The sequence below is a fragment of the Sparus aurata genome, chromosome 15, assembly GCF_900880675.1.
Source record: "Sparus aurata chromosome 15, fSpaAur1.1, whole genome shotgun sequence".
Taxonomy (NCBI): Eukaryota; Metazoa; Chordata; class Actinopteri; order Spariformes; family Sparidae; genus Sparus; species Sparus aurata.
Genome location: NC_044201.1, coordinates 17,995,812 through 18,020,457, shown reverse-complemented (window position 1 = coordinate 18,020,457; position 24,646 = coordinate 17,995,812). Strand labels below are relative to the sequence as shown.

General features: G+C 41.2%; 1 protein-coding gene across 1 annotated transcript; it reads right to left on the bottom strand.

Moving 5' to 3' along the window:
* Window positions 1-7,159: 7,159 nt before the first annotated feature.
* On the bottom strand, window positions 7,160-23,660 carry rel (v-rel avian reticuloendotheliosis viral oncogene homolog). Its single transcript, XM_030442742.1, has 11 exons — window positions 23,580-23,660; window positions 23,129-23,167; window positions 21,127-21,266; window positions 20,564-20,712; window positions 19,766-19,857; window positions 11,364-11,504; window positions 10,442-10,546; window positions 10,019-10,237; window positions 9,822-9,887; window positions 9,626-9,700; window positions 7,160-9,502 (listed from the first exon to the last, which is right to left on the bottom strand). The coding sequence occupies exons 1-11, from the start codon at window positions 23,584-23,586 to the stop codon at window positions 8,607-8,609; spliced, it is 1,929 nt and encodes a 642-aa protein (XP_030298602.1). The 5' UTR covers window positions 23,587-23,660; the 3' UTR covers window positions 7,160-8,606.
* Window positions 23,661-24,646: the final 986 nt, after the last annotated feature.

Sequence of the window (24,646 nt, the reverse complement as noted above, 5' to 3'; positions counted from 1 at the left end):
TAAACAACTAGCGTTATGTCATAAATGCTAAATTGTTTTTAAAATGAGAACAGGTACAACATTTGCCGTTGTTGGTTGCCACAACAATTCAAGAAAATTTAAGGTTATTTCAGAAACTTCTAGTGTAGAACATCAATAACTTCGCCAAACATGTCCGTGCCCTGCACGCCATGCCGAGGAAGGAGGAACGGAGACTAGTGTGGCTCGCGGCTTTGAGACTAAAATAAATATTTGGGTTTATGAATATCTTCCACAGTATAGCTGCTGCATGACTACATGACTTCCCTGACCTGGCAATGCACGAGCCTTGTTTATCTTGAGGAGCAGCTAAGCTAGGCTAGTTAGCCTTGTTTATCTGGTATGCTGTAGACAGTTTTTGTCTTTATTATTATATTTAGCTACTGCCTTATGTATAAACTAATTTACTTAGATGTTAGAGCAGCAAAATGTATTTTCTTAATAGTTGTCATATTACTGCAGCTAGACAGTCAAAGCTATATGTTGGGTTTAGGTTTAAACTCACCTCGCTGTTACAACTAGTTATAATAGTTACATTTGTAGCCAGCTTAAAAATTCCATACAGACAAACAGAAGTCAAAAATCAACTCAAATGTGACCACATAGTTTATGCAGGTTATGTTATACATATATAAGCCTGTGTTTTGGTTTTGTTGTTAAGCATTACACTTATCAGTGCTGAATAAATGACAGCCACGTTCCATCCACTTCTTATCCACTTGCCACTTTAACATAAACAAAGAGTAGTCACTTGTTACCAGTCTTAGTCACTCATCTTTAGGATAAGATCTAAAGACTTGATCTATACCATGTACCTACTTAATACCCTGGAACACACAGGTAGGCCAACACGCCGTTCTGGTCAAACATTGCACTGTAAAACCTTCGTGGGATTTTCCCTGCTCTGAAACATGAGTTACATCTTGCACGAGGAGCCTCTCTTGCTACACATAAAGTACAATACCTATAATTAAAATGTGCTGCAGGAAGTTTGCAAATTGTAGGATCAGGGAAATTGCTCAGAGAATGGAGGTAATAACTGTTCTCCATATTTCATAGAGAGGTCTTGGCTCAGTGATCTTATAGGTGGAAAAGATGACTATATGCAGTTGTGACATCCTTTGGGCATCACTCCATGAGCTGATTCTGAGACAGTGAGAACAATGATTCACAAAACGTATGGACATTTTGGAGCCTGTTTTAAAAAGATGACCAACGTTTTGCCACTTAAAGTTAGATAAAGATTTATTCTTTCACTGATTATAACTTTTTGTATGTCATAGCAACACCATGAAAAGCTGGAGGACAAAGCAATCTAAGGTGACAAGGTCCATAATCCCTTATTTATAATGATACAAAAAGTAATTTCCATATTCATATTTAATGTTGAATGTTGTAAAATAAAACCCCAGATCATCTCATTTGTTATAATTAAGTGTGGATAATAGACATCAAACTTAATATAAATATCTGATCAAATCACCACCAATGCTATTATGCAAAAAAGGAGATAAATATAAATCTAACTACTTGTTGTCATGATTGTATGCACACACCCGTGTTAGTGCACTATTGTTTGACTATGTCAGCAACAAGCCTGCCCCTGCGGTAACGTCAGCCTAATTTGTTGAGATAATGGCGGGTTTCATTCAGGTGGAGTGTGACCGGATGCTGGTGTTGTCAGCAAACCATCTGCAGTGAAATAGGGTTTGCAAGCTTCAAAGGAAGGGGAGTGAGGGGGAGGAGGGGAGTGGAGGGAAGGGGGAGGAGACAGAGCAGCAGAGGAGGGGCATTACTGGAAATAGGTGGCTAAACAGGTCTAGCTCGCCTTTTCCAGGACATGGTTAGGAAATACTGAAGAGACACACCGCGCCAAGCATCTAGGACAAACTTTCACTACGTGTACGCAGAGTGGCAGACATGCTGCACACACAGACGCAACATGCAGCACATGCATGACTCACGCTGTGTTTGTATTGTGTTGTGAGAACCCTGTGTTCTACCCGTGTGTTCACACTCCTGCAGTTCCTGGCAGAGGGGAAGTATCTCGCCTGACGGGGTAATACCTCATCCCTGTCCACGTGACAGCGTTTTGTATTTACCAATAAACTGGATCTGATGTTGCAATACCTGAGTCATGGATACATTTTATGTATATACATATCAGGAGGGTCCTTGTGGAGACCTGTTTCCCCCCATTTTGTGATGTAGTTAAAACAACATGTTAAATTTTCAAGTCAGGTAAACTTTATTTATGTAGCCCCAAATCACAAATCACATTGCTGCAGGCGACTTTAGAATCTGCACAGTGTACGATAACCACTGTCCGTAGACCCTTAATTCAAGTAGCAATGTGAGGAGTGCCGATCCAGGATGACGACTGAGCAGACTGGTGTGTCACCAAGTGGCAGCTGAGCCGTATGACCCCCTTTCCACCTTTGGCACCTGGAGGAGGGCAGGTCACAAAGAGAATTTAAAAAAAGGATATACATATATATATAAATATACATATATATATATACACTACCGGTCAAAAGTTTGGACACACCTCTCATTTAATGTTTTTTCTTTATTTTCATGACTATTTACATTGTAGATTCTCACTGAAGGCATCAGAACTATGAATGAACACATATGGAATTATGTAGTAAACAAAAAAGTGTGAAATAACTCTAAATATGTTTCATTTTTTAGATTCCTCAAAGTAGCCACCCTTTGCTTTGTAGACATTGCTGCAAACCTTCGGCCTTCTCTCAGTAAGCTTCATGATGTAGTCACCTGAAATGGTTTTCACTTCACAGGTGTGCCTGTGTCAGGGTTCATTTGTGGAATTTCTTGCCTTCTTAATGGGGTTGGGACCATCAGTTGTGCTGTGCAGAAGTCAGGTTGGTACACAGCTGGCAACACCACCTCAGATTAGAGCCCAGGTGAATGCTAGACAGAGTTCTTGTAGCAGACACATCTCTGCATCAACTGTTCAGAGGAGATTGTGCGATCAGGCCTTTATGGTCAAATAGCTGCTAAATAACACTACTCAGGAAAAACAACAAGCAGAAGAGATTTGAGATCCTGGTTCCACCCGCCGTGTCTTTGTGCGATGCAGAAAAGGTGAACGGACGGTCTCTACAGGCATGGTTCCCAACGTGAATCATGGAGGAGGAGGTGTGATGATGTTGGGGTGCTTTGCTGGTGACACTGTTGGGGGATTTATTCAAAATTGAAGGCACACTGAACCAGCATGGCTACCACAGCATCCTGCAGCGACATGCCATCCCATCCGGTTTGCATTTAGTTGGACTATCATTTATTTTTCAACAGTACAATGACCCCAAACACACCTCCAGGCTGTGTAAGGGCTGTTTGACCAAAGGTGTAACCACACAGCTAATCAAAAAAGCAGCAGTTCAGACGTCTAAATAATAACGAAATGTCAAAAGGTCAGTGTAGTTACCATAGTGATAGGAACCATAATTTCACAGAATGATTAAACTCATTTCACCTACTGATTAATCTAAAAGGAGAGCATTTTTTTTGCCAGCTGTGGTTGCGGGTACTTTCTAAAACTCACCCACTGTTGTCACTGTTGCCATAGCCAGTTAGATTAGTTTAAAGGAGACATATCATGACTCATTTTCAGATTCCTAAATTTATTTTGGGTCACCACTAGAATGTGTTGACATGTTCTTATATCCCAAATGCCCTCTGTGTCAAACGCTTGGTTTTATTGAGAGACTGCGCTATTAGTCACTTTCACGCGAACAATATGTTAAATAGATTTGCACAAAGTGAAAGGCATTGCTCGTGGTGACAAACCCACAGAGGATTATCTCCTGACTCTGCAGTTCAGCTCTACAGAGCGTTTTAGCACCTTTCAGGTTATTGGTCTCTTTAATCAGCTTCACTGCGCTCATCAATACTGTTTCCGACCGCATCAAATAAGCTCTGATACACCCATTGTGGACTACCTGCCCACTTTAAAACGTCAAACAAAAGTTAGTGACTAGCCGGTGAACATAGTGGAGCATTTATCAGCCAGTATACCAAAACGGTGTTAAAAGGAGCGTGAATAGAAGTTCTGTTCGCAAGGGGGGCAAAACACGACTTTAAGTGAATGCTCAGGTTGCTCCATGTCTGCTAGATGTAGTAATAGTTGACAAATAATTAAGCCAAGTGATCTTTATAAGATAATAACATCTCAAAACCAAAAGATTTTAAGCTTGTTATCAAATTTTGACCAAAAAAATGCAGCAGCAAAATTGTCCAGATAATTGTGTTTAATGTAACAAGTGTCATTTAAGGTTCAGTTTAGGAGACTGCCTTAATCAAAATGACAGTTACTGTAGATTGAATTGAACGTTCAATAATTGCAATGCTGTCTGCAGATGAGTTAGGACCAGTGGAAAAAAGAAAGAAAAAAAAGAGCCTGTGAGCAGACCGTTTACAGTATCCTGTGCGCTGAGCTTAAATCAGGGTTCACTGTGGTTCCTCACAACGAGACAGGAAGGAAGCTACGTACAGCATTTCACCTCAGTCTCCTAATACGAGAAAACACAAACATCTCCAATGTAGCACATCCTGGATTCCTTGGTAATGACGCTTCAGGACACACTGCTTGTAAAGTACCGCGGCAATCTCCAAGAGTTTTTCAAGAAACAAGATAGCAATCAAGACGTTTATTCTTAATCAGAACCTCATCGCATAAGTGTGATGAGAATATGAACGGCACTGATGTAAATATGAAACCGTACAAAAAACTCAAACTGAGTTGTCTTGACTGTCATTTCAAAAGTATGTTTTGATGTTTTTTCAATGATACGCCTCTCATTTATAGTATTGTGTATGTGAGATAAAGCTAAGTATGTAACATCGGTCCTGTCTTTTGACATAAGAGATTCCATATTATGCACATTTTCAGGTCTATACTAGTGTTCATGGTGTTTACAATACTGTATTTACTGGATTTAATGTAAAAAAAAACAAAAAAAACACAGCCTCCGAGTAAACATAGAAAACCTCAGGCTAATGTGTATTTTGGAGTTTTCATTAGCCGAGGTTGCAGCGTTGCTCTGGGGATGTAAATGTCGGTCTGTCAGTCCAACACTTTAGTCCAGTCTGAAATTTCTATTTCACTATTCAGACTATTAGACGAAATGCAATTCAATTTTCGACAGACTTTCGTGGTTTTCAGAGAGACATGCGCCCCGTTGGAGTGCCAATGAGCAAGACACAGAATGTCCAAAAGCTCCGGCGGCTGACGTTGATTTGCCTTGATTGATATTCAGTAGATATCTCTGTCTGTCCTGCCACTGGTTTATTGAAACCTTGAGGTAACAATCAGTTTCACATGTGTCAGAACTGCACGTCACTGCATATTAAGTTACGTGCAAACCAAAACGTCATTTTGATGGCTGCTGTCACACACAACACAACAGGAGATGACAATCCTCGATTTTATCTGGTGTAAGTCATAACAAAGGTATGGGGTAGATTAACATCTGTTTTTGCCTTCAAACATGAGGAAATTTCATACAAATAAAAAGGTAAGTTGATAGAGGTCAAGTACTTTATGCTGCACTAAGATGCTATCTAAATGATCACAAGGAGAAATGCAAATCTTAAACTAAACATTGTTACGAAAAGCAATAGCATTTACTAACCTCTATCATTAACAACAATTTGTACAAAAACTTTGAATGAATAGTAAAAGAAATCAAGTATTTTGACATCTAATTTGTTAAAATCAACAATCAATGATTCATAAATACTGGTTTTGTGCATGTTATTTAAGTTTTAAGTTAAATAGAGGTTGGTAATAAATAGCATCATAAATGTCGAAAGTGTTTTGTGCCAAACGCCATCTCCACTTACTCAACTAATGTTACTAATCAGTATTGACTGTAATTATAGGTTCTTCATTTCCTTTATTATGCAACTGGCGACTTCTAAATTCAGCTATATTCTGCACAAAAACCACATAATTTGACTATTGAGTAAACACTTCTGTTCCCTTAAATGTCGGCCTATTTCTCAGACACAGTTTTAACCAAGTATCCAGGCTGCAGAATGTTTGATACGTCATAAACCCGAGTTTTTGCAAAAAATTATACAACTTGAACCAGTGCCATAAGATTTCCTGGTAACTACCTTGACCACGACCATGAGTGTTCAGAGTTTCATGATTAGTTTTTTGGAAACACGCTTTTTCGCTTTCCTGCTGACAGTTAGCTTAACTCGGCGTAAAGACTGGAAGCAGTTGGAAACAGCTCACCTGGCTCAGTCCAAAGGTAAGAAAATACACATTCCAAAGCTTCCAAAGCTCCTTAATTAACATGTCATGTCTCAGTTGTGTCTATCTGTACAAAAAAAACAACAACAACAACAACAACAACAACAACTGTAAAACAGTAACAGGCCAGATTTTGCTCCGTCCATGAACTATGCTTGCTGTTTCTCCCTGCTTCCAGTCTTTAAGCTAAGCTAACTGGCTGTAGCTTCATGTTTGACTGATAAAGTATGAGTGTTATCAACATTTAGTCTAACTGTTGATCTTTTTAAGACACCTGTTACTCAAATCATTTCAGAATATGGTAGTTTTAAAAGGTTGTGTGCCACACTAGGCAACTTCGTGGGGAGCAGTTTAGTTTCCAGTCATTAGGCTACGCTGAGCTAGGCTAAACTGTAGCTAAACATACGGTACGCTCTACAGTAAATACATTATATTTAACAAGTATTTCTGATTGGCTGGCAGGTGTCAGTTTAACCAGTCGTCTAAATGATTAACAGGGAACAGAAGAAACAACACAGATGTTTCTGTGTTAGCTACTGAGTAGCAATTAGAAACTGCTAGCCTAGCTGCTAATCTATGTTACAAAAATGTCTGCCAGACTATTTCCTGTCACTGGCTGCTGGTTTAAGATATGTGTTTTTGTTGCAGAGAAATTTTAAAGGGTACTGATCTGCTCATCTAAATGTTATAAGTACTCTGAGGTGTTCTGATATAGAAAATAATGCATTGCTTAGAGCCTCCACCTCATTTATTATGAACATATATCAGGGCATCTGGTCATGCATTATCACTGCTATGTAAACTTGCATGTGAAGGTTATTAGAGATATAATATAAAGGTGAATGACTCAAGATGTGGAATAAGACGGACTCCTTTTATTAAGAACTGATCTTGTAGAAAAATCCCAAAATAGCAAATTTTACAAAGTAGTCACCAAAATATTTCATTTCATTTAAAACCAAAATGCTTCTGGAAGGCATACATGAAAAACAACGACAACAAAAAAAAAACAATTATGATTTTGTTAGGATGAGCTAGGCCAGAGTTGACAGAGCCCTGTAGGCTGTTGCCAGGTCACAGAGTTGAAACCCACACAAGAGCCAGTGTTTGTTCAGTATAAGCCACAGGTCCTCGAGCAAGACGCTCTGTGAAGCTATTCTTAAGAGCCTCAGCTCAATGGATGAAACAATAAAACACAAAATATATAAAAACTTCTGGTAGAAAAATGCTCTGAGAACTCAAAAACACATGTGATCACTGGTATGACATAGTCATTACAATAGAAAGACAACACTGAATGTGTTCCCTCCAACTTCCTCAATGGAAATTTCGGTACCTTGCCAGATCTTGAGTGTTTCAGCGTGGTTATTGCTTTCACTCTCAACTATGGCTAACATGTATGTACAGAGTTAACTGCAAATACTCTGCTCAGCTATCAGTTAAACAGTATAATGTGTAAGAATCCTCTCCAAAGCAATAAAGAAAAATCCCTAGCATCAATTTACCCCTTGTTTTTTTCAAGATCAAAAACCCCAGCATAACATTGAATACTATACAACATGTTGACAGTGAATCCAACTTCACCTGAGAAAGACAAAGAAAGAAAGAAAGTACTACATTCACTTCTTCGGAAATCTAACTTTGGCTTGAAAACCATCAGCATGTTTGATGAAGGTTCGTCCATATGAATGTCGCAGCCTTGCAGAAGATGAATTCATGTAACTAGTTTTTTTGACTAGTCTGGGGTACATCCACTGATGTCCATCACGCCAGCAGCTGGCAGTCAATGAGGGGAAGTGATTAGAGCAACGATGCAACTTAGCACTTCGGGTTAAAAGCTGATACGTCCTTGATATAATTGTCACAAGGTTCTTCAACTGCATGGTCTTTTTCTTGTGTCAAATTTACCAAGAAAATCAAATTTGATTGAGCATTTTCAGGAGAGAGATGTCTTCAAGATTAATAGTGGGAAGCAACGACCAGTGACAGCAACCAAACCCCAATTTCTGACAATCAGGTGTTGGAAGCACCCTTTGGTCACGTCTTAGCTGAAGAAAGAACGCGTCTGTAGTCATATGTTTCCACCTAGAAACAGTGCCGTAAGGTTATGGATCCAATTGGCAGCCAAGAATTGTGCTGCTATGCTCACTGATGTAATAACTTAAGAAAATGCCCACTGAGCCTTAATGGGCCAGAATGATTAACGCAAATGTTCTGGCTTTGCAAGGCTAAAGAAAACCATGGCATATCTTAAAACTGCTTCTGTTCGTTACTTGAAACCAGAATTGTTGCCATTTTCATTTCAGTCATTTTTCCTAGTTGCGTGGATATAGTCAGCCAAAGTTGGATAGTGGCCTTCGGAGGCCACACTGTTGTTTGAGTAAGGATTTTGCAGATTTTTTAGACGCTGAGTGTTGCCACCACCATCTTGACTCATTGGATCCATGTTGGCGCCATTGCTCATAGGGCGAGGAAGCAAGTTGGTGTAAGTATTTCCTTGGCTTTCCCTTTGCATGAGTGAAGAATGGGTCTCTTGTACCACTGTGATCTGGGGCTCTTGCTTCAGCTGGAAGCCAGTCTGAGACCCTACTCCAACCAGGCCTTTCAGAAAATCATCCCCTTCCATTCCCTCTATGAATGGGTAAGAGCTCTGCCCCTGTGACGCCCCTCCACTGCCAGGGACTGACCCATTAAAGGTGTTCTGCATTGGAGTGAGGGTGAAATTGGGCCACACAGTCTGGAAACCTTGGTTCTGGTTGCCTAGATGGTTCTGGGTCTCAGATGCAAGCTCCTCCCGTTGGTGCTGCAGTTGGAATTGTGACTGGGACTCTGGCTGGGCCTGGCTCATATGAGGGGCCTGTGGGGCTGTATCCAGGCACTGCAGGTCCCTTATGGAGAGCTCAGGGAGCGTGTTATTTCCAAAGTTACTATGGGAGTAACCAGTGCCACGGTTTGGCTGCTGTTGCCTGCTGCTATTATGACGTGGAAGATTGCTCATGGCACCCGACTGGTTTATGGTGACTGTTTCCATTGACAGTGGGGGGTTGGGATTTACCCACGAATGGTTGACTTGTACATTCGGAGCCTGCGATGTAATCATTACATTCTGAGTGCCTGGGTGATAGGACGGGTTGAATACAGTAGGTTGTTGCTGCATTGTAGGCGTAGGCTGCTGCCTCAGGTACATGTTGCTGATGTCTGGAAAACAAATAGTGTCTTTTAGTGTTATAGCAGGGCAGTAATATCCTGAGGTTGATGGAAATATTGTGTCTGGCTTAGCATCTAGTCGTTATTTGAAGCAAATTGAGGTAAAACTATTACCTTTCCGCATGTGACTCATGGTACTCTGTGACACTGCCTTTGGCCTGTTCATGGGCAGGCAAGAAAAAGGACCACCTAAAGAAAGGGCAGAAACATCTGTTGAAATACATACATGTGTGCTGTCATAAAAAGCACATCAGGTAGTGTGCCATATGTTATTTTGGTTGTATTGTATATATAGTGCCATATCTCTTACCTGTCAATCCTGATATCCTCATCAAGTTCTCTCTTCTGCGCTTCTTCTCATTGTAGCCGTAAGGATCTAAGGAAAACACAACATGGTTCATATTCATCACCAGAATTTAACTAAGAACTGGACCCCAGTTCCTGGACACAGAAGAATGGTGATAGTTTCAGTTTACCAGTAACGGAAAGAAGGTGATCACTGCTCACCTTTATCGTCGGGCAGATATCTGAAATCCATCGGTTCACTAACTTCCTGATCGGAAGGTCTCCGCAACTGCATGTGGACAGTGACAGACTCCATTATGTTTGTGTTGTAGTAGGGTGGAGTCTTAAAGACGATGGCTACTTGGCGATGAACGTCGGCCTGGGAGAAAGAGCCTTTGGCCTCCCAGCCATCAGTGGAAAAGAATCGCACCTCGATGTCATCTGGAGGAAAGGGGGGTGATGGAAAACTGAATGAACATGCAGAGAGATGGTTGCTATTGCTATTAAAAGCAAAATGGATTAATGGATAAATGGATTGAATGAAAATGAGTGGAGTGAAAACAGATGCATGCTAGATGAAAAACACACTGTATATGATGCCAATTATGTCATTGCAAAATATTACAGAACATTGTTAGTACGTACCTTTCTGTACTTTGTCACACAGTAGGAAGATTTCATCCCCTCCCTTGACGCTGCCACTGTTCCTGTTGACGCGGCAGATCCTCAACTCGGCTGTGTTCGGAGCTCCTGATGATGCAGAAACAAGTTGTAAACTCGCAACCTGACAGACGCAACAAATCTAACAAGTCCAACTGTGTACGACAACTGAGATAACATTTATCTCTCCAGGAACAACATTGTCAGAACCAACTTTTACTTGATCTAGTTCAGGTACTGTTGTGAAACCAACCAGCTTCTAGTGGCTCAGTGTATCTTACTCCATATTTGCCTCAGGTAAGAAAAGGACTACATTGAGTTTATAGCTCAGGCTTCACCAGGTTGAGTCACATGTCACATGCCTGCTTTCAGAAGAGGAAGTGCACCATGGTAACAGTGTTGTTTGAGGGTTAGTGTGTATAAAGAACTTCCTCTTTCTCAATTTGTGTGAGGAACACTGAACTTGTTTAACAAGTGCAACACTCACAACAAACAGCTTTGAGAGAACATCCACTCGACACTCATACAGTCGACAAGTCTTGCAACAAACACTTGCGTACACGGACTGCACAGCTACAGCTACATACTGGAACTGAACTGGATGTGTAAACACAGCTACTTGTGTAACTTCTCAATTCTTGCATAGGATTGCCACTTTTACTTTATTTCAACTAGTGGGAAATGATTTTTTACTCCAGGCAAAAATATTTGCAGCTTTAATTAATAATATATCATCATCAGCTCTTGATGAACAATGAACTCTAAGGTGGACACACCTAACATCAGACGGCTTGTGTTCCTGTAAGTACAATCATCTGGCAATTTCATAATGATCTCATCACTTGTAATTGCCCAACACGGTGTCAGCACAAGCACAGTGTGAAGCCAACAGAGCTCAGCCACTCACTGTTGTCGTAGATGGGGTTGGTGATGACGGGGTTGAGCGCTCGGCTGTAGAAGCCATTCTCGTCCTGCAGGAAAACCTGGATGCACAGGCGAACCACGTTCAGGTCGTACTCCTCTGTCTGCAGCAGCTGCTCGCGGGGCACTGAGGTCAAACATATTTACAGAGGTGTCAGTATCACATTATTACTGACGTAAGAAAAATAACAGTATCAGCAAAGAATCAATTACACTCTTATCCGTTGAAAAGGAAGGAGAATGCATGGAATAGAAAAGCTGATACCGCAATACTGCTGTACTGATTTTGATCATTTGTTTTTAAACTAACCAGAATGAGTCCAGCAGTGTTACATGGCTTTTCAAAACCTGGTGCCTACATTACCCACAATGCAAAAGCCACTGAGCAACATCACTGGGGGCAATTTATCAGATTAACTGCAGCTTCCTCTGGAACCACAACAGACTCTGTGATACTGTATTTATTTACATATGGACCTGTAAACACACTTCAATGTGTCAAATTGGTGGAGTTACCCTATAAAATAAAATTAGCAATACCACACAATTCTGTTTGGTTGTTTAATCTATGACAATGTATACTATTGTATAATCTCATCATGTTTTGTATGAAAAATATTGATTTGATTTCTGCAGCAAGACCAAGTAAATGAAAGTTTGGGAGAGAATGACATTTGAAAAACTCACAAACAATAGAAACTTATTCTTCCAGACACAATGTTCTTAGTCCAGCACAATCTGTTAATTATCTTGTGCAAGCAGGGCCTCGTTTATGAAGATACACTTTGCCGTTGAATTACTCAAATGTTATTTTTCAGTTCTTTAGCCGTCATACACAAATGATCTCTAAAATGACCCCACCTTAAGCTATCAGCAGCGCCAGACACCACTAAAAGGAAGTTAAAACGTATCTCTATTTGGAATGTGGGTGAGGTGACCTTTTACTGCCCAGATTCTAAAGAAGTTGTGGACAGCGTGGTTCTTCTCACTTTGCACTCATAACAATTAAACTGAACTGAAGTTAGGTTGGAAAGTTATCGCAAAACATTACATTCTGTTTTTATTTACGTTTAACATAGTGTGCCAACCTTTTGGGGAAATGGGGATAGGCATAGATAGACAAGATATCTGTTGGCTGAACTGCATTAAGGAACATTTATCCCCCACTACATTTCCTTTATAGGGGATATAACAATAATATAGGCATGTTGCAATTGCATCATAATTAATAGGATCACATGATGACTAGAGAAAAGAACAATGAAAAAATAGCAGGTTACACCATTATTAATAGAAAAGTATGAAACCATCACAGACACATACATGTTTATCTAGATGGATAGATAGATAGATAGATAGATAGATAGATAGATAGATAGATAGATAGATAGATAGATAGATAGATAGATAGATAGATATGTTCTCGTGTTTGTCAAACCTGTAGGCTGTCCCCAAAACCTCAAATTTGGATCACATAAACACGTCACAGATAAGCTTTTTCAGACCTCCTCAGCCTACACTCTCATCTGCAGACACACACACGCACACACACACATAGATGCAAGCGTCACACATACCGCCCTCAGAGGCAACACGCAAACACACACCTTGCAGGGAGAGCTTTTTTACTGAGAGACGCCCACACACTGACACACACGCAGCAGGCTTTCACATCTGCCTACTTTCTCTTCCTCCATCTCTCAATTTCTATCTTTTGCGTTCACCTCCAGGCCATCCCCGCCTACAATTTGTCGCCACGGTGACGCTCTGCAACGTCACCTCAGAGTGGAAAGAAGTGTGTGTGTGTGTGTGGCTGCGTGTGTGAGTGTCTGCTCAACACAGAAGCAAGAGATGAGACTCCCTGCACGAGTGACCCCCATGGCGGCTCCTGACGTGTGTGAAAGTGGTGGGACAAGTCAAATTTGTTCTTATAGCGTGCCATTTCAAAACCACTGAAAGAATTTTTTATCCAGTAATAATACATACATAGAGTATACAAAGAGAAACAAAACACTTCTATGCCATTACACGTGAGATGTGGGGAAACTCCTCATCCTTACTGAATGTGTCTTACTGGACATGTTTCAGTGCGAACACACAGCTAGGTAGTTTTCCCGCTCTGTTTCTGCATGCACCGCTGGCACCAGCTGTTGTTTCTCTCAAGGCTCAAGCCCGAGTGAAGTCACAGGTCATCCGCGCAGTTACAAGTCTGTTTGGATTTTGCTTAGTCAGAAGTCTTCAAGCTTGTGACATGAGCGTGACATGTTTCCACTATTGTGCAATTAACAAGCTGAGAAACAGAGCAAAACAACTGCTAACATGTCTCACCGAGCGCCTCACCTTCTCGGCAAACATGAATCTTCAAGCTCTGTTAAGAAAACTATTAGATTTCAGATTCAGACAAAACATGTCAGCCTGGCTCTAACTTTTATGACAATGTTCTATATGAGATGACATTCAGACGGTCTAAGCTGCTGTTTTGTGTGGATACAGCCACACAGATATAGTTTGACATTTTGGGAAGTATGTTCGCTTTCTATCTGAGAGAAGATTGATACCTCTCTCACACGTTAGTTAACGAGGACACTAATTCTTAGCTTGGCAGCTAGCCTGGCTCTGTCCAAAGGTTATACCAAAGACACAATGTCATGTCAGCATCTCTCAGCTCACTAATGAACACTTTATATCTGATTTGTTTAAGAGGCGATAGTCCGATAGTCCAGCTCAGTGAATAGGACTTGTAGCTGCTTTGCTGACTGTGCTAACTAGCTGAAGGCAGCTACAACTAGCAGCGGTTACCATGGTTACATGCTTCCTCATTTTGCTTGGATGGCAGTAAATTTGAATAAACTGAATAAAGCTGGTTCAAATTAAAGTGCATTTTGCTGTTCTAAAAGCAGATTGAAAAGGATCATATTTACCACATAATTTCATAACAATTAATCAATATAATTGCAATGCAGGTGTCATACAAAAAAATATCATCCAATGTCATCTCATTATCTGTTATATCTAAAGATCAATCAAACACTGAGCACTTGGGTTCGATGAGTCACTGTCAGTAATTTGCAATATTAATTATGTTGGACAATTACACTATTACAAAAAATGTTTATTACAGGAAATAACGAGTGCTCATGTATGTTAAAGAATATTTAAAAAGTATTAGTGATTTGAAAGTACATACTAAATGGCATACAGCAGGTATGTGTGCTCTTGGGGGGGTTTTACTGTCTTGAAAAATGATGACAACAACAGTGACACTGGAAATGAAGTACTGAGGGCTGAACGGTGTCTTTGTGCAGCTTCATGCAGCTCTGCTCTACTTCAGATTTCTGTTTGGTCATCAGGTTGCTGTGTTGTGGGTGGCACAGACAGACACACAGTGGAGAAACTGAAGGAGGGAGGAACGAAGATTTGCTCGTGTATGAAAGCGGAACTGTTATAGCAAATATTGATGGAACATACCAAGCTTGAGTGCGTTACAGGAGGAGGCAGATGCTGGACAGGTGGAGGAAAGTGGGCTGGATGTAAAAGTGGTGGTAAGTGAGTGCGTGTTGTGGAAAGAAAACTGGGCCCAGAGGCACCGGGCGTCCTGGCCTGCAAGAGGCTGCAGCTGCACAGGGACGAGGTCATTGGCTGCGGCGGTGACGGGGACAGGCGATGGCTGGGGGGGTCGAGGGTGGGTGGGCGGGTGCGGGGGCGAGTGGGTAGTGTGAATGTGGGAGCCGAATGTGAGAGTGAGAAAGAAGTGGAGGCAGGTGCCAAGCCTCACCACAAGCAGTGTCTCCACTGCATGACTCACAATTTCATCAAGTTCATTGGCACATCATTCAGTTTGTGTCTTCCTCAAGATCTTATATTAGAGATACATTGTATACGTACAGAACATGCCTTCAGTGTATGCTAAAACTACTTTGTTGCATCGAAATGTAAGAGATCTGCAAAAATAGGCCAGTTTCCCCTCTGAGATCTGCGAGTGAGTAAAATGTCAATGGAAAAAAAACCCGAGCAGAGACAAACAGAGGAAGGACAATTGGCGATGTCTTCTTTGCGACAGGAAGCATTCAGATTTATGGAAGTTGAAAACGACCAAACCGTCGCCCGCATTACTCATTACTTCATTCATTACATCCCATTTGATTGTGCCGATCATACTGAGTTAAAACTATTAATCTGCCAATGATGAACCGAGTTTCAGAAATGTTTGATGCAACTTTTTCACGCGTTTTTCTGGCTCCTAATGCCAACAGATTTCTTTTTCACTTATAAAACAGTAACACTGTGATTATAAACAATCACACAGTGGAAGCAGAAATTGAACTACTATTTTTTTCGGGTTACATCCTCAAAACTGTGGTGGACTGATGGTACTTCATAATACATGCATCAACTGTGATAACTCACAACATTTGAGTATTACGACCGAATAATAAAGATGGATATACAAGGGGGTCACTTTCTGTTAAAAAAATTGATCAGGACTTAAGGACTCAGAGTTTTTTTAACTGGTCTTCAACATATGGGATTTTAGGGAATATAATTATGATATAAATATGATATTTACAGTGGGGAAAAAACTGCATAATGGCACAACAATACAGCAATTGTCTTCATAGACGGTGTGAAATCACGCAGCATAAAGCAGACAATTATTTAAGTATTACAAACATTATTCAAGCTAGATGTGATAGCTACCTCATCTATTTATTGTCATACCATTCTGATTTTACAGTATCTCCTGATCACATCTATTATCTAATGATCAATTACAGTTTCTTAACCTTAGCCTTAGTTTGATGTGTGCTGTACATAATATGTACAGTGGGTCCTGGGTCGAAGTGAAGCCTCCAACTGCAGGTGCCGACGGGGAGCAATGTGTTATTTTTAACAAATGATGCTTTTAAAAGTGGTGGGGACTAAATAAGTCATATCAAAGTTTTACTCTCACAGGTGTTGAGTTTTTCCACAGGCTCACAAAGGGAAACTTTTTTTTCTGAACACCATGTTAACAGAGCCAACAGAACTGAGAATCAAAAGTAATACAGAAACACATTACTACGTCACACACACACACGCGCCGTATTCAGTTCTGCGTCATCACTACTACAGGTGAGGTGAGCTTTCTGACAACAGGCCGTGACCCGTGTGAGTCTCTGATCTCATTTGGTCTCAGACGTGCTCCTTATTACTACACTGATGCAGCCCCAACAATGTCTCGCATACATCGACGAGGTGAGGTCAGAGGGTTTGTTTGTGAGCATGTGTGTAAGGTGGTTGTGTGCTGGGGTGAGGGGACTATGAGCAGGGAAGGAGGGGGTGACATATCTCCCCCGACACAGGAAGCAGCTGAGTTTCACAGCAGAAGTGGTCTGAAGAGAGGGGAAGGTTTGAGCCATGTGAAAAAGACGTGAAACAGGCCAACGTTCTGTCTGAAGCAATAAGTACTTTTAATCTCTGTCTGTGGTATTGACTGCCTGGCTACCTGCCATCCAGCTCCTACATCTATACCTGTGCACTTTACTAGATATCGTAAGTTAAGTGTCACACAACTGTTTTATCACCAGTGCAACACGATAAATCCAATGAACTGAAGGGATGAGAGTTGAAACGCCTTCAAGAAACTGAAACAAGTCCAGTTTCCTACGATACAGCACCTAGATTTCCCATGACCTGGATGACTGAGAGCCTTCATCAACATATAAATCCTATGATTGCTATTGATTGTGGCAGAGCTCCAGAGTCTTTTTTTTTTTTTAATCCACCACCACCCTCTGAAATAATTTTAAACACCCGGAAGCGAATGAAAATCATCCCAGAATCTAAATTATTTACCTGATTACTGATTAAATGGTTAAAAATATAAGCATTCAAAGCACTTTTATCACCAAACTGTATGAAGTACTTAAGTACGCCTATTTACTGTGAACCGGTTGTGTTGTTGCATCACACAGACGTTCACTGTTTCATGCTTAATGATCCTCTGAACAGGAACTCTCAGTCCTGCTGTGTGTTTAGCTGTTAGCTGCGTTAGCTCTATGATCTCTGTTAGCTGTGTGTCCCATTAGCATAACACAGTGCCGCAGCTAACTAGCTAACTAGCTCCCCTCTTGCCGATTCAAACACAGGTTTGTTGTTCACAAATAGTAGTCTCAAAAAATTTGAACAAGTCACATTTTGAATTACTTTTTTGAATGTTGGTTAATCCAGAAATCAAAGCCTCACTCATTGTGAATCAACAGTATTATGAGCTCATCGTCAAGAACCTGCGAACACAGGCCTCAAACAAAGTGTCTCCATCCAGCTGTAAAGTCACCTTCTCAAAAACATTCCTCTAGCAAGCTACAAATTAAATGAACATGCTGGCCCATTTCTAATAAATGCTTCTTCGGGGACTAACTGGGATGTGATCTCATTTGTGTTAAAAGTCACATCCAGAGTCATCTTGTCACCTTCAACCTCCCTGTAGTCCCTCTGAGCTGAAGATGCAGGTCACAGCTTTAAAATTAGAATTTTGTCATGCTACTGTCACGTTTCTATTCATATCAAAGTCCTTCTGCACTTGTGATGAGAAACAAAACCGCTAAAACTGCTGCATTAGGGAGGAGCGTGGGGGAGATGGTAAACTGTGATCCATCAAATCAACAGCTGGCTTTATGAGCAAACTGCCTGCAGTTCCTAATATTCCCTTTCCTCCTCGCCCACAGGAATCACAAAGTAAAATATCATCAATGGTTGCAATACGGACATTTGCACAGGTTGTAGACATCAGTGAAAAAAAGACCACTAGTGTTTCAGTTCTTCAAATATGAAGACCTCAATTAGTTCCTCAATTTTAATACAAGCAGCCGGATTGGAGACTCGAGATGTGGTCATATATGGTGAAGCTCAGGAGACTAAAAATGTCAGCCAGGGCTCGAGGGTTACATCATACAGAAGCCATCTGCATCACAGATCGCCTTATCAGTCTATGGGATTGTGTATGCAGTGCTTGAACTTGATGTGCACAAGAGAAAAGGAAGTATCAAGTGAAGACACTTATGCAAACATTAAAGCAGCATGTATGTGAAATACGTGTGGTAACAGAGGAGTCCAGACATTTGGTTAATAAACTGAAGTCCAAGCACTTCAGTAGTCACCTAGACCTGCGAACATGCAAATAATCCTTGTGCGGTTTTAAAGATGTATGATAGTGTTTCATATCTATAAAAAAACACAAGATCAGATCAACAGCTTACACACAAACTTAAACGCCTATATGTAGAAATCAAGCCTGATCATAAACCCTCTATTCCCTCCATGGTTTACAGTCTTGTAAAGCACCATACCCTACTTTTATCATCATCTCGGAGGGCTGGGGAACCCCCTCGGTCCACCCTCCCCCTTTTAATGAATCCTGCATTCCCAGCTCTCACGTGGCATCCTGCACTGTGCTGAATTGAGCAACTGTGACCAAGAATGGGGAAGTAGCTCAACGCCTGTTTGTACATGAGAACCGCTGTCTGTCTGCCTGCACCAGAGGAGCACCGCAGAGTGAAAGCACATTGAGGAAATGGCATTAGCTTAGACAGCGCGGTCGCAGGAGAGCGGACTGTTGCCTTGATGTCAGGAAAGTCTCCCCCAACTTTGAACTTTAGCATTCAGCTCAAAGCAACAGCCCTGCATACCTTTATCCTCACAAAGCAGACGTGACTGTCGAGTCTCAGTCTTTTCCCGATGTCATAAAAATTGCAAGAATAGGCAAAAAACTAAAAGTCCGTCCGTCAATACTGTCCTACTTTTGGCCCTAAGCCCATTGGTTCCTACTGAGAATGTCTGTACGTCTTTAGAGGCAGATTTCAAATAAACATGTATGGTTACATTGTTCAAAGGCTCAGTCATTTGCTAAACATCTGGGCAGTGTATTGATAAAACTGAGGTCAATAATGGATTTGTCAGGGTTCTACTTTCAGTGGGGGAATAACACACATTTGGTACTTCAGTGAGTATTTCAAGCAGCATGACGCTGTAAGTGGGACTGGCCCAAAATAAACTTCAGTAGCCATGTTAACAATGATGGAACATGTCATCCAGTGCTACATGTGGCTAATTGTTCTGTTTCTAAATTGTATTTGAATGACAAACGTGGTCCAACGCACAGAAGAAGAAGATATTTCAGCCTTTTGATACGCACACAATACTTGCTGGTCGAATCAATTCATGGATGGTTTTTGACTTTTTTCAATAACTGACTTTTAACTATAAACTGATTTTTAAACCAGCACCAGAATTAGCCCTAGAAGATCCAGGATCAGTTACAAAACTAACACATTCCACAGGTGAGTTAAAACAACTGACAGGCCGACAGACCAGAGACAGATTATAGAAATTTAGAGCAGCAGGACTCACCGTTGAAGGGGTTGATCCCTCTGGTCATCCTCTGTACGATCGCATCTTTCACTTCCCTCCTCCTCACACACTGGATACCCAGATTCTGGAAACTGTGTGACCAATAATATAACAGTTGTGAGAAACTGACAGGCTCTTTACGTACGATTATACTAAACAAACCACACAGGGCCACACTGACTGAAGTATGATGAAAACTAACAAATGACCTTAAAATAAGGATTATCTAATAGTGTTTCTGTAGGAGTAATTCCACTAATTTACATAGAAGGGCTGAGAGTCTAAACATTCTGAATTTACTGTACAAGTCCATGAGGGATTTGCAAATTACACCAAAAGATACTGACTCATTCACACTCTCTCTCTCTCTCTCACACACACACACACATGCACGAATACACACACAAACACAACCTCTGTTTTCTCTCTCAAACACACACAGCAAATATGGGTGATGTCACTTGGGGAATTCCCATATTGCCATCCTCATCACAGACATGGTTTGACAAATATGCTTTGTGTGTGTGTGTGTGTCTTCTTCTGTGTTTGAGAGGTCACCAATTTGACTTCCGAAACCGCCATGTGAAACATGAAATACTGTTAATAGAGAGCAAATTGATTATGTTGTGGTCTGTGTGTGTGTGTGTATGCGCGCACCAGAGAGGGTGTGTTTACTTATTTTGATGATGCTGATTAAGACCGAGACTAGTGAGATAATAACTCTGATGACGACAGTGGCGATGAACAGCACACCACATAGTGCTGTTGGATGGACGTGACTGTGGGGGGAGAACCTACGCGATCACTCTGCGGTCTGGACCAAACTCGGCCTCGTAGAATCCGTCTTTGCAGTCCTTGCCCACCAGGTCGTGTGGATGCGGTCGGTACGGCTCGTTCTTGGTCACCAAGTAAACACGCACTTTCCCTTTCCCGCAGTAATTCAGAATCTGTGGAGGCAGAGGAGGAGGATTTAATAGTGATTTATACACTCAATGTTTGCATTCAAATTTCTATAGAAAGACACATGCAGAGGAAAAAAGGAAAGAGTGGGAGTCAATTATTAGGTGCTTTCAGGGCTTTGTGTGTTATTTCATAATGCCAATACAGCCAGATGTGCTCCACAGGTGCACATCCAACCAAGCCACAACTTGCTCACCCTGCTGCCACCTGGCAAGCAATACAGAAGTATCCACTGCCGTACCACCGGACTATATAGCAGCTTCTTAGTTTGTATTTATGTGTAGACTTGGTAACTGTAACTGAGTTTAATGATACAATCTTGTGTTGCATAATGCGAATTAAATTAATCTTGAATGGTGTAAATGTTTGGGGTTGAGGGGGTTAAAGTTCTGTTCACCGACCTGCAGACTGGGGTAGGTCCTGTTGTTGTCGGAGCTGTTCTCGCCGGGGATGCTTCCTGCAGAGCGACCCTCGCACTTGTACCTGAAGCGCATCCCCCGCTGCTTGGGCTGCTCGAAGATCTGGATCTCCGGCTCAGCCACTGGAGAGTGCAAGGAGGATGGAAACAGTCAGTGAAGTGACGGGGAGAGGAAGGGATGGAGCGGTGGGAAAAGAGGGAGGTGATGATAATGCAGAGCAAGTCAAGTTGGTACAGAAGTAAGACAAGATCCTCTGCTTTTTAAAAAAATCTATCCATGTGGTTTTCATGTTGCGAAAGTGAGTTCACTTACAAAAACAGATCTACTATTTTCAGCTGAGATTCAGAAACCAAAAGGGGTTTAAAATGATTAGATTCAGATTACGCAACCTTGTGTACTTCCTCAAGTTTTTTTTAAAACATGACTGTAAGACAGAAATCCGGTAAATTTCTGCTGGATTTTTTGCGGGAGACACAAGTTACAAGGTCACAGGATCAGGATCAATGAGTCAAGCTAAGGTACACTCAGGTAATGACTGTGTTTCTGACAGGTAATAACCCAGGAAGCAGTGAATCTGCAGGTCAAAGGACGTCTAGACGTTAAGATTAAAATTGGGCGAAATAGACCTTTTGGATAGCAGACATTTTGAAAGTCCGCCTATTATTAATCGTGTGGTCCTAAAAATCACACTAAAACCTTCTCTTTTTTTTTTAACCTGCTGTATTTTGGAGAGATGTCTATGGGTTGGTGGTAAAGTGATATCTACCAGCTGACGATGGCTGCTTTTGCTTTTTTCATTTATGTGAAGCGTGATGTAATGTACACCCTTCAACTCTAGAATGACAGGGATCACATGGCATAGATACTCCCAGGAAACAGACACTGATTAATGCTCTTTCCCACCATCTTTCTTTAATTCTCCTTTTGGTATTCAATACCAAGAGGCGATTACTCTGTCATGATTTATACTTGTAATATGTGTATAGTTGACAGGCTCACGCGAGTCTTCCTGTTTTTGTTCGTTGCTTGATCTAAAATGGACACTGTCTGCTTCATTAAACATCAGGCGCTGGTTCAGTGATTTCAGAGTCTGCACGCCTTGATAAAACTTATGCAACGTTTGGTTGAAACTTGCAACATTTTTAGCCGTTTTGAGAGTGGTGATTATGCCTCTCACTGACGTGGACTTACTGCTGAAGCATTATATTTAACCTGGGTGTCCAGAAAGCATCCATTTTAGCAAGATTAAATGTAAGAGCATCTTTCAAAGTGCAAACACAAACTGCAAACCTGAGCCCTCATGCATTCAAAACAAAGCATTAAAATGAGTTTGTCCGCCCTGTTTTGACCCCTTTGCATGAAACAAAACCTGCGCCACATGATGCCTGTGTGAGAGAGGAACTAAAACTGATCCGGGAAGTGCTTCAGATTTTAAGGCCACACTGTTTCCATTGCTTTAACAACGAGAAACTGCGTTTCTTGTGGACACGACAGCCAAGTGACAGGCGCGCCGACGTTCGGCGCTGGGCAGAGATGATATGTGTGCCAGTATGAAACAAGTCCAGTTACATTTCTGACATGATTATGACATGCACAGAATTCTGGCCAAAAAAAAAGAAAAAAGGTGCCTCTGCCTTTTCCTGCCTTCCTCATTTTGCAGCTAACGTTAGTTTCAAACACAAAACCCAGAGATGATGCATCTCTCACACGCAGACATTTTTACATCTCTACATACTCATACACCACAAACTTTGAAGAGGATGAACACAAGAGACTTCTCCCTCCCTCACACACACACACACACACACACACACACACACACACACACACACACCACAGGACTGAAAAAAGGCTCACCAATAAAACAAATTGAGGAAGTGAAAGACACGGCAATACACTGACAGACTGTTTAGCTCTTATAAGTTTTGACTTGTGGAGACAGGCAGCTCATTTTGACACAGGAGGAATTAAAACGTGTACTTACTTAGGTGTGGATCTCCCCCGAGTATGGAGGGCATTAGGGCTGAGAAAAAGGAAAATGTGACAGACGGGAAGAAATTAGACAAACAGGGATGCAAATTAGATATCCTGAACGGTGTTTCACACCGACTGGCTTGCAGTGTTTGTAAGCTCATTCACTTCTGCCTAAAAAGCAGTCCTGTAATTACTGGCACAGACTCCAAAAACAGTCAATCACTGGAGGAGGAGGGAAGTTTTACTGTGTTGTCAAAACACACTCAGAAATAGTGAAAAAAAGGTATTTCACTGAAGAATTAAGCGTCAGTGTTGCTGTTGTACATTTAGGCTCAAGATACTGATATAAATGAAAGTTGAAAGTTGTAGTTAGTTGATGTTTTTGAGCATCACAGACACACTTTATCCTCTCACTCCACTCTTTTGTTATCATACAGTCAATCAAAGGTGTTACTACTCACCGTTCATGATGCACAAGCACTGACTCTCTCTCAGCAGTCGCGCAGGTTACTGTCTCTTGGAGAAGCCCGATCTGAATGAGTGACAGCGGACAGGAAAAGTATTATTTGTTAGAAGAGACAGGCTGGGGGGGAATTCCCCTCCGTCACCGCCCACTTCACACACCGACCAATGGGAGGCCCCGTGACTCACAGGGCCCGAGAGGAGCCACGCCCCTTTGCCTGTGTGTGCCTCGAGAGAGTTTTAAAGGGGAGTTCATTGTGTGTGTGTGTGTGTGTGTGTGTGTGTGGTGTGTGAGATAAGAGGCTCTCTGTGTGGAGGGAAAACTGACTGATCTATTCTAAATATTTACCCAGCTAATTTTGCAACCTCAGATTAATCGAAGGTGTCTGCTTAAAATATTCCCTCCTTTTTTTTTAGGGGCTAAAAATCATGGAAGAAACAAACAACTCGTGGGATTTATCAGTGGCTGAGAGGAATGACTTTTTACCTTGCCCTTGAAAACAGGAACTATTTTACCAAAAACTAAGTTGAAGTTTTGGAGAACAAATAAAATGTAACATACAAAACACACAATGACGTATCGAATCATGAACTTAACCTTTATTTTATTTATTCATTACCTTTTTCTTTTCTTTCCATTACTCTCTCTTTCCCCGTTTCATTTTATATACAAATATTTTTCTTACTGGTGTTGCTTGTGTATGTTAATCGCTCTGCTGTGCATTGACTTTGTTTGGATTATGTCAGTCCTTTTTATTGTTCTTTCATTTTAAAAAAAAGGCACTAAAGAGTTAAAAGATAAAAGTTACACCTGCACTGAAAAAAAAGGCAATCGTTGAAAATCGTGTTTATGTGTTTGAGTTGATTACTACAACTCTCTTTTGCTAAAGATGTTTTGCTAGCAGCTGGTTAGCTTAGCTTAGCACAAAGAGCAGGTAAAAAGCAAAAAGCTGTATTGGTTTATCAGGATTTCCACTAGCTGACACCATGACATCAGCTGGTCTTCCTGGAGGCCAACAGAACAGCTAGCTCTTCTAAATCTCACTAACTGACATGTTAAATATTA

Excerpts from the sequence above, each read along its gene's own strand:
- rel (XM_030442742.1), bottom strand. Across the intron at positions 21,267-23,128 it reads CGGGGGAGATCCACACCTAA|TGGCTGAGCCGGAGATCCAG; the intron begins GTAAGTACACGT and ends TGCACTCTCCAG. Across the intron at positions 10,238-10,441 it reads GTGTGACAAAGTACAGAAAG|ATGACATCGAGGTGCGATTC; the intron begins GTACGTACTAAC and ends CCTTTCCTCCAG.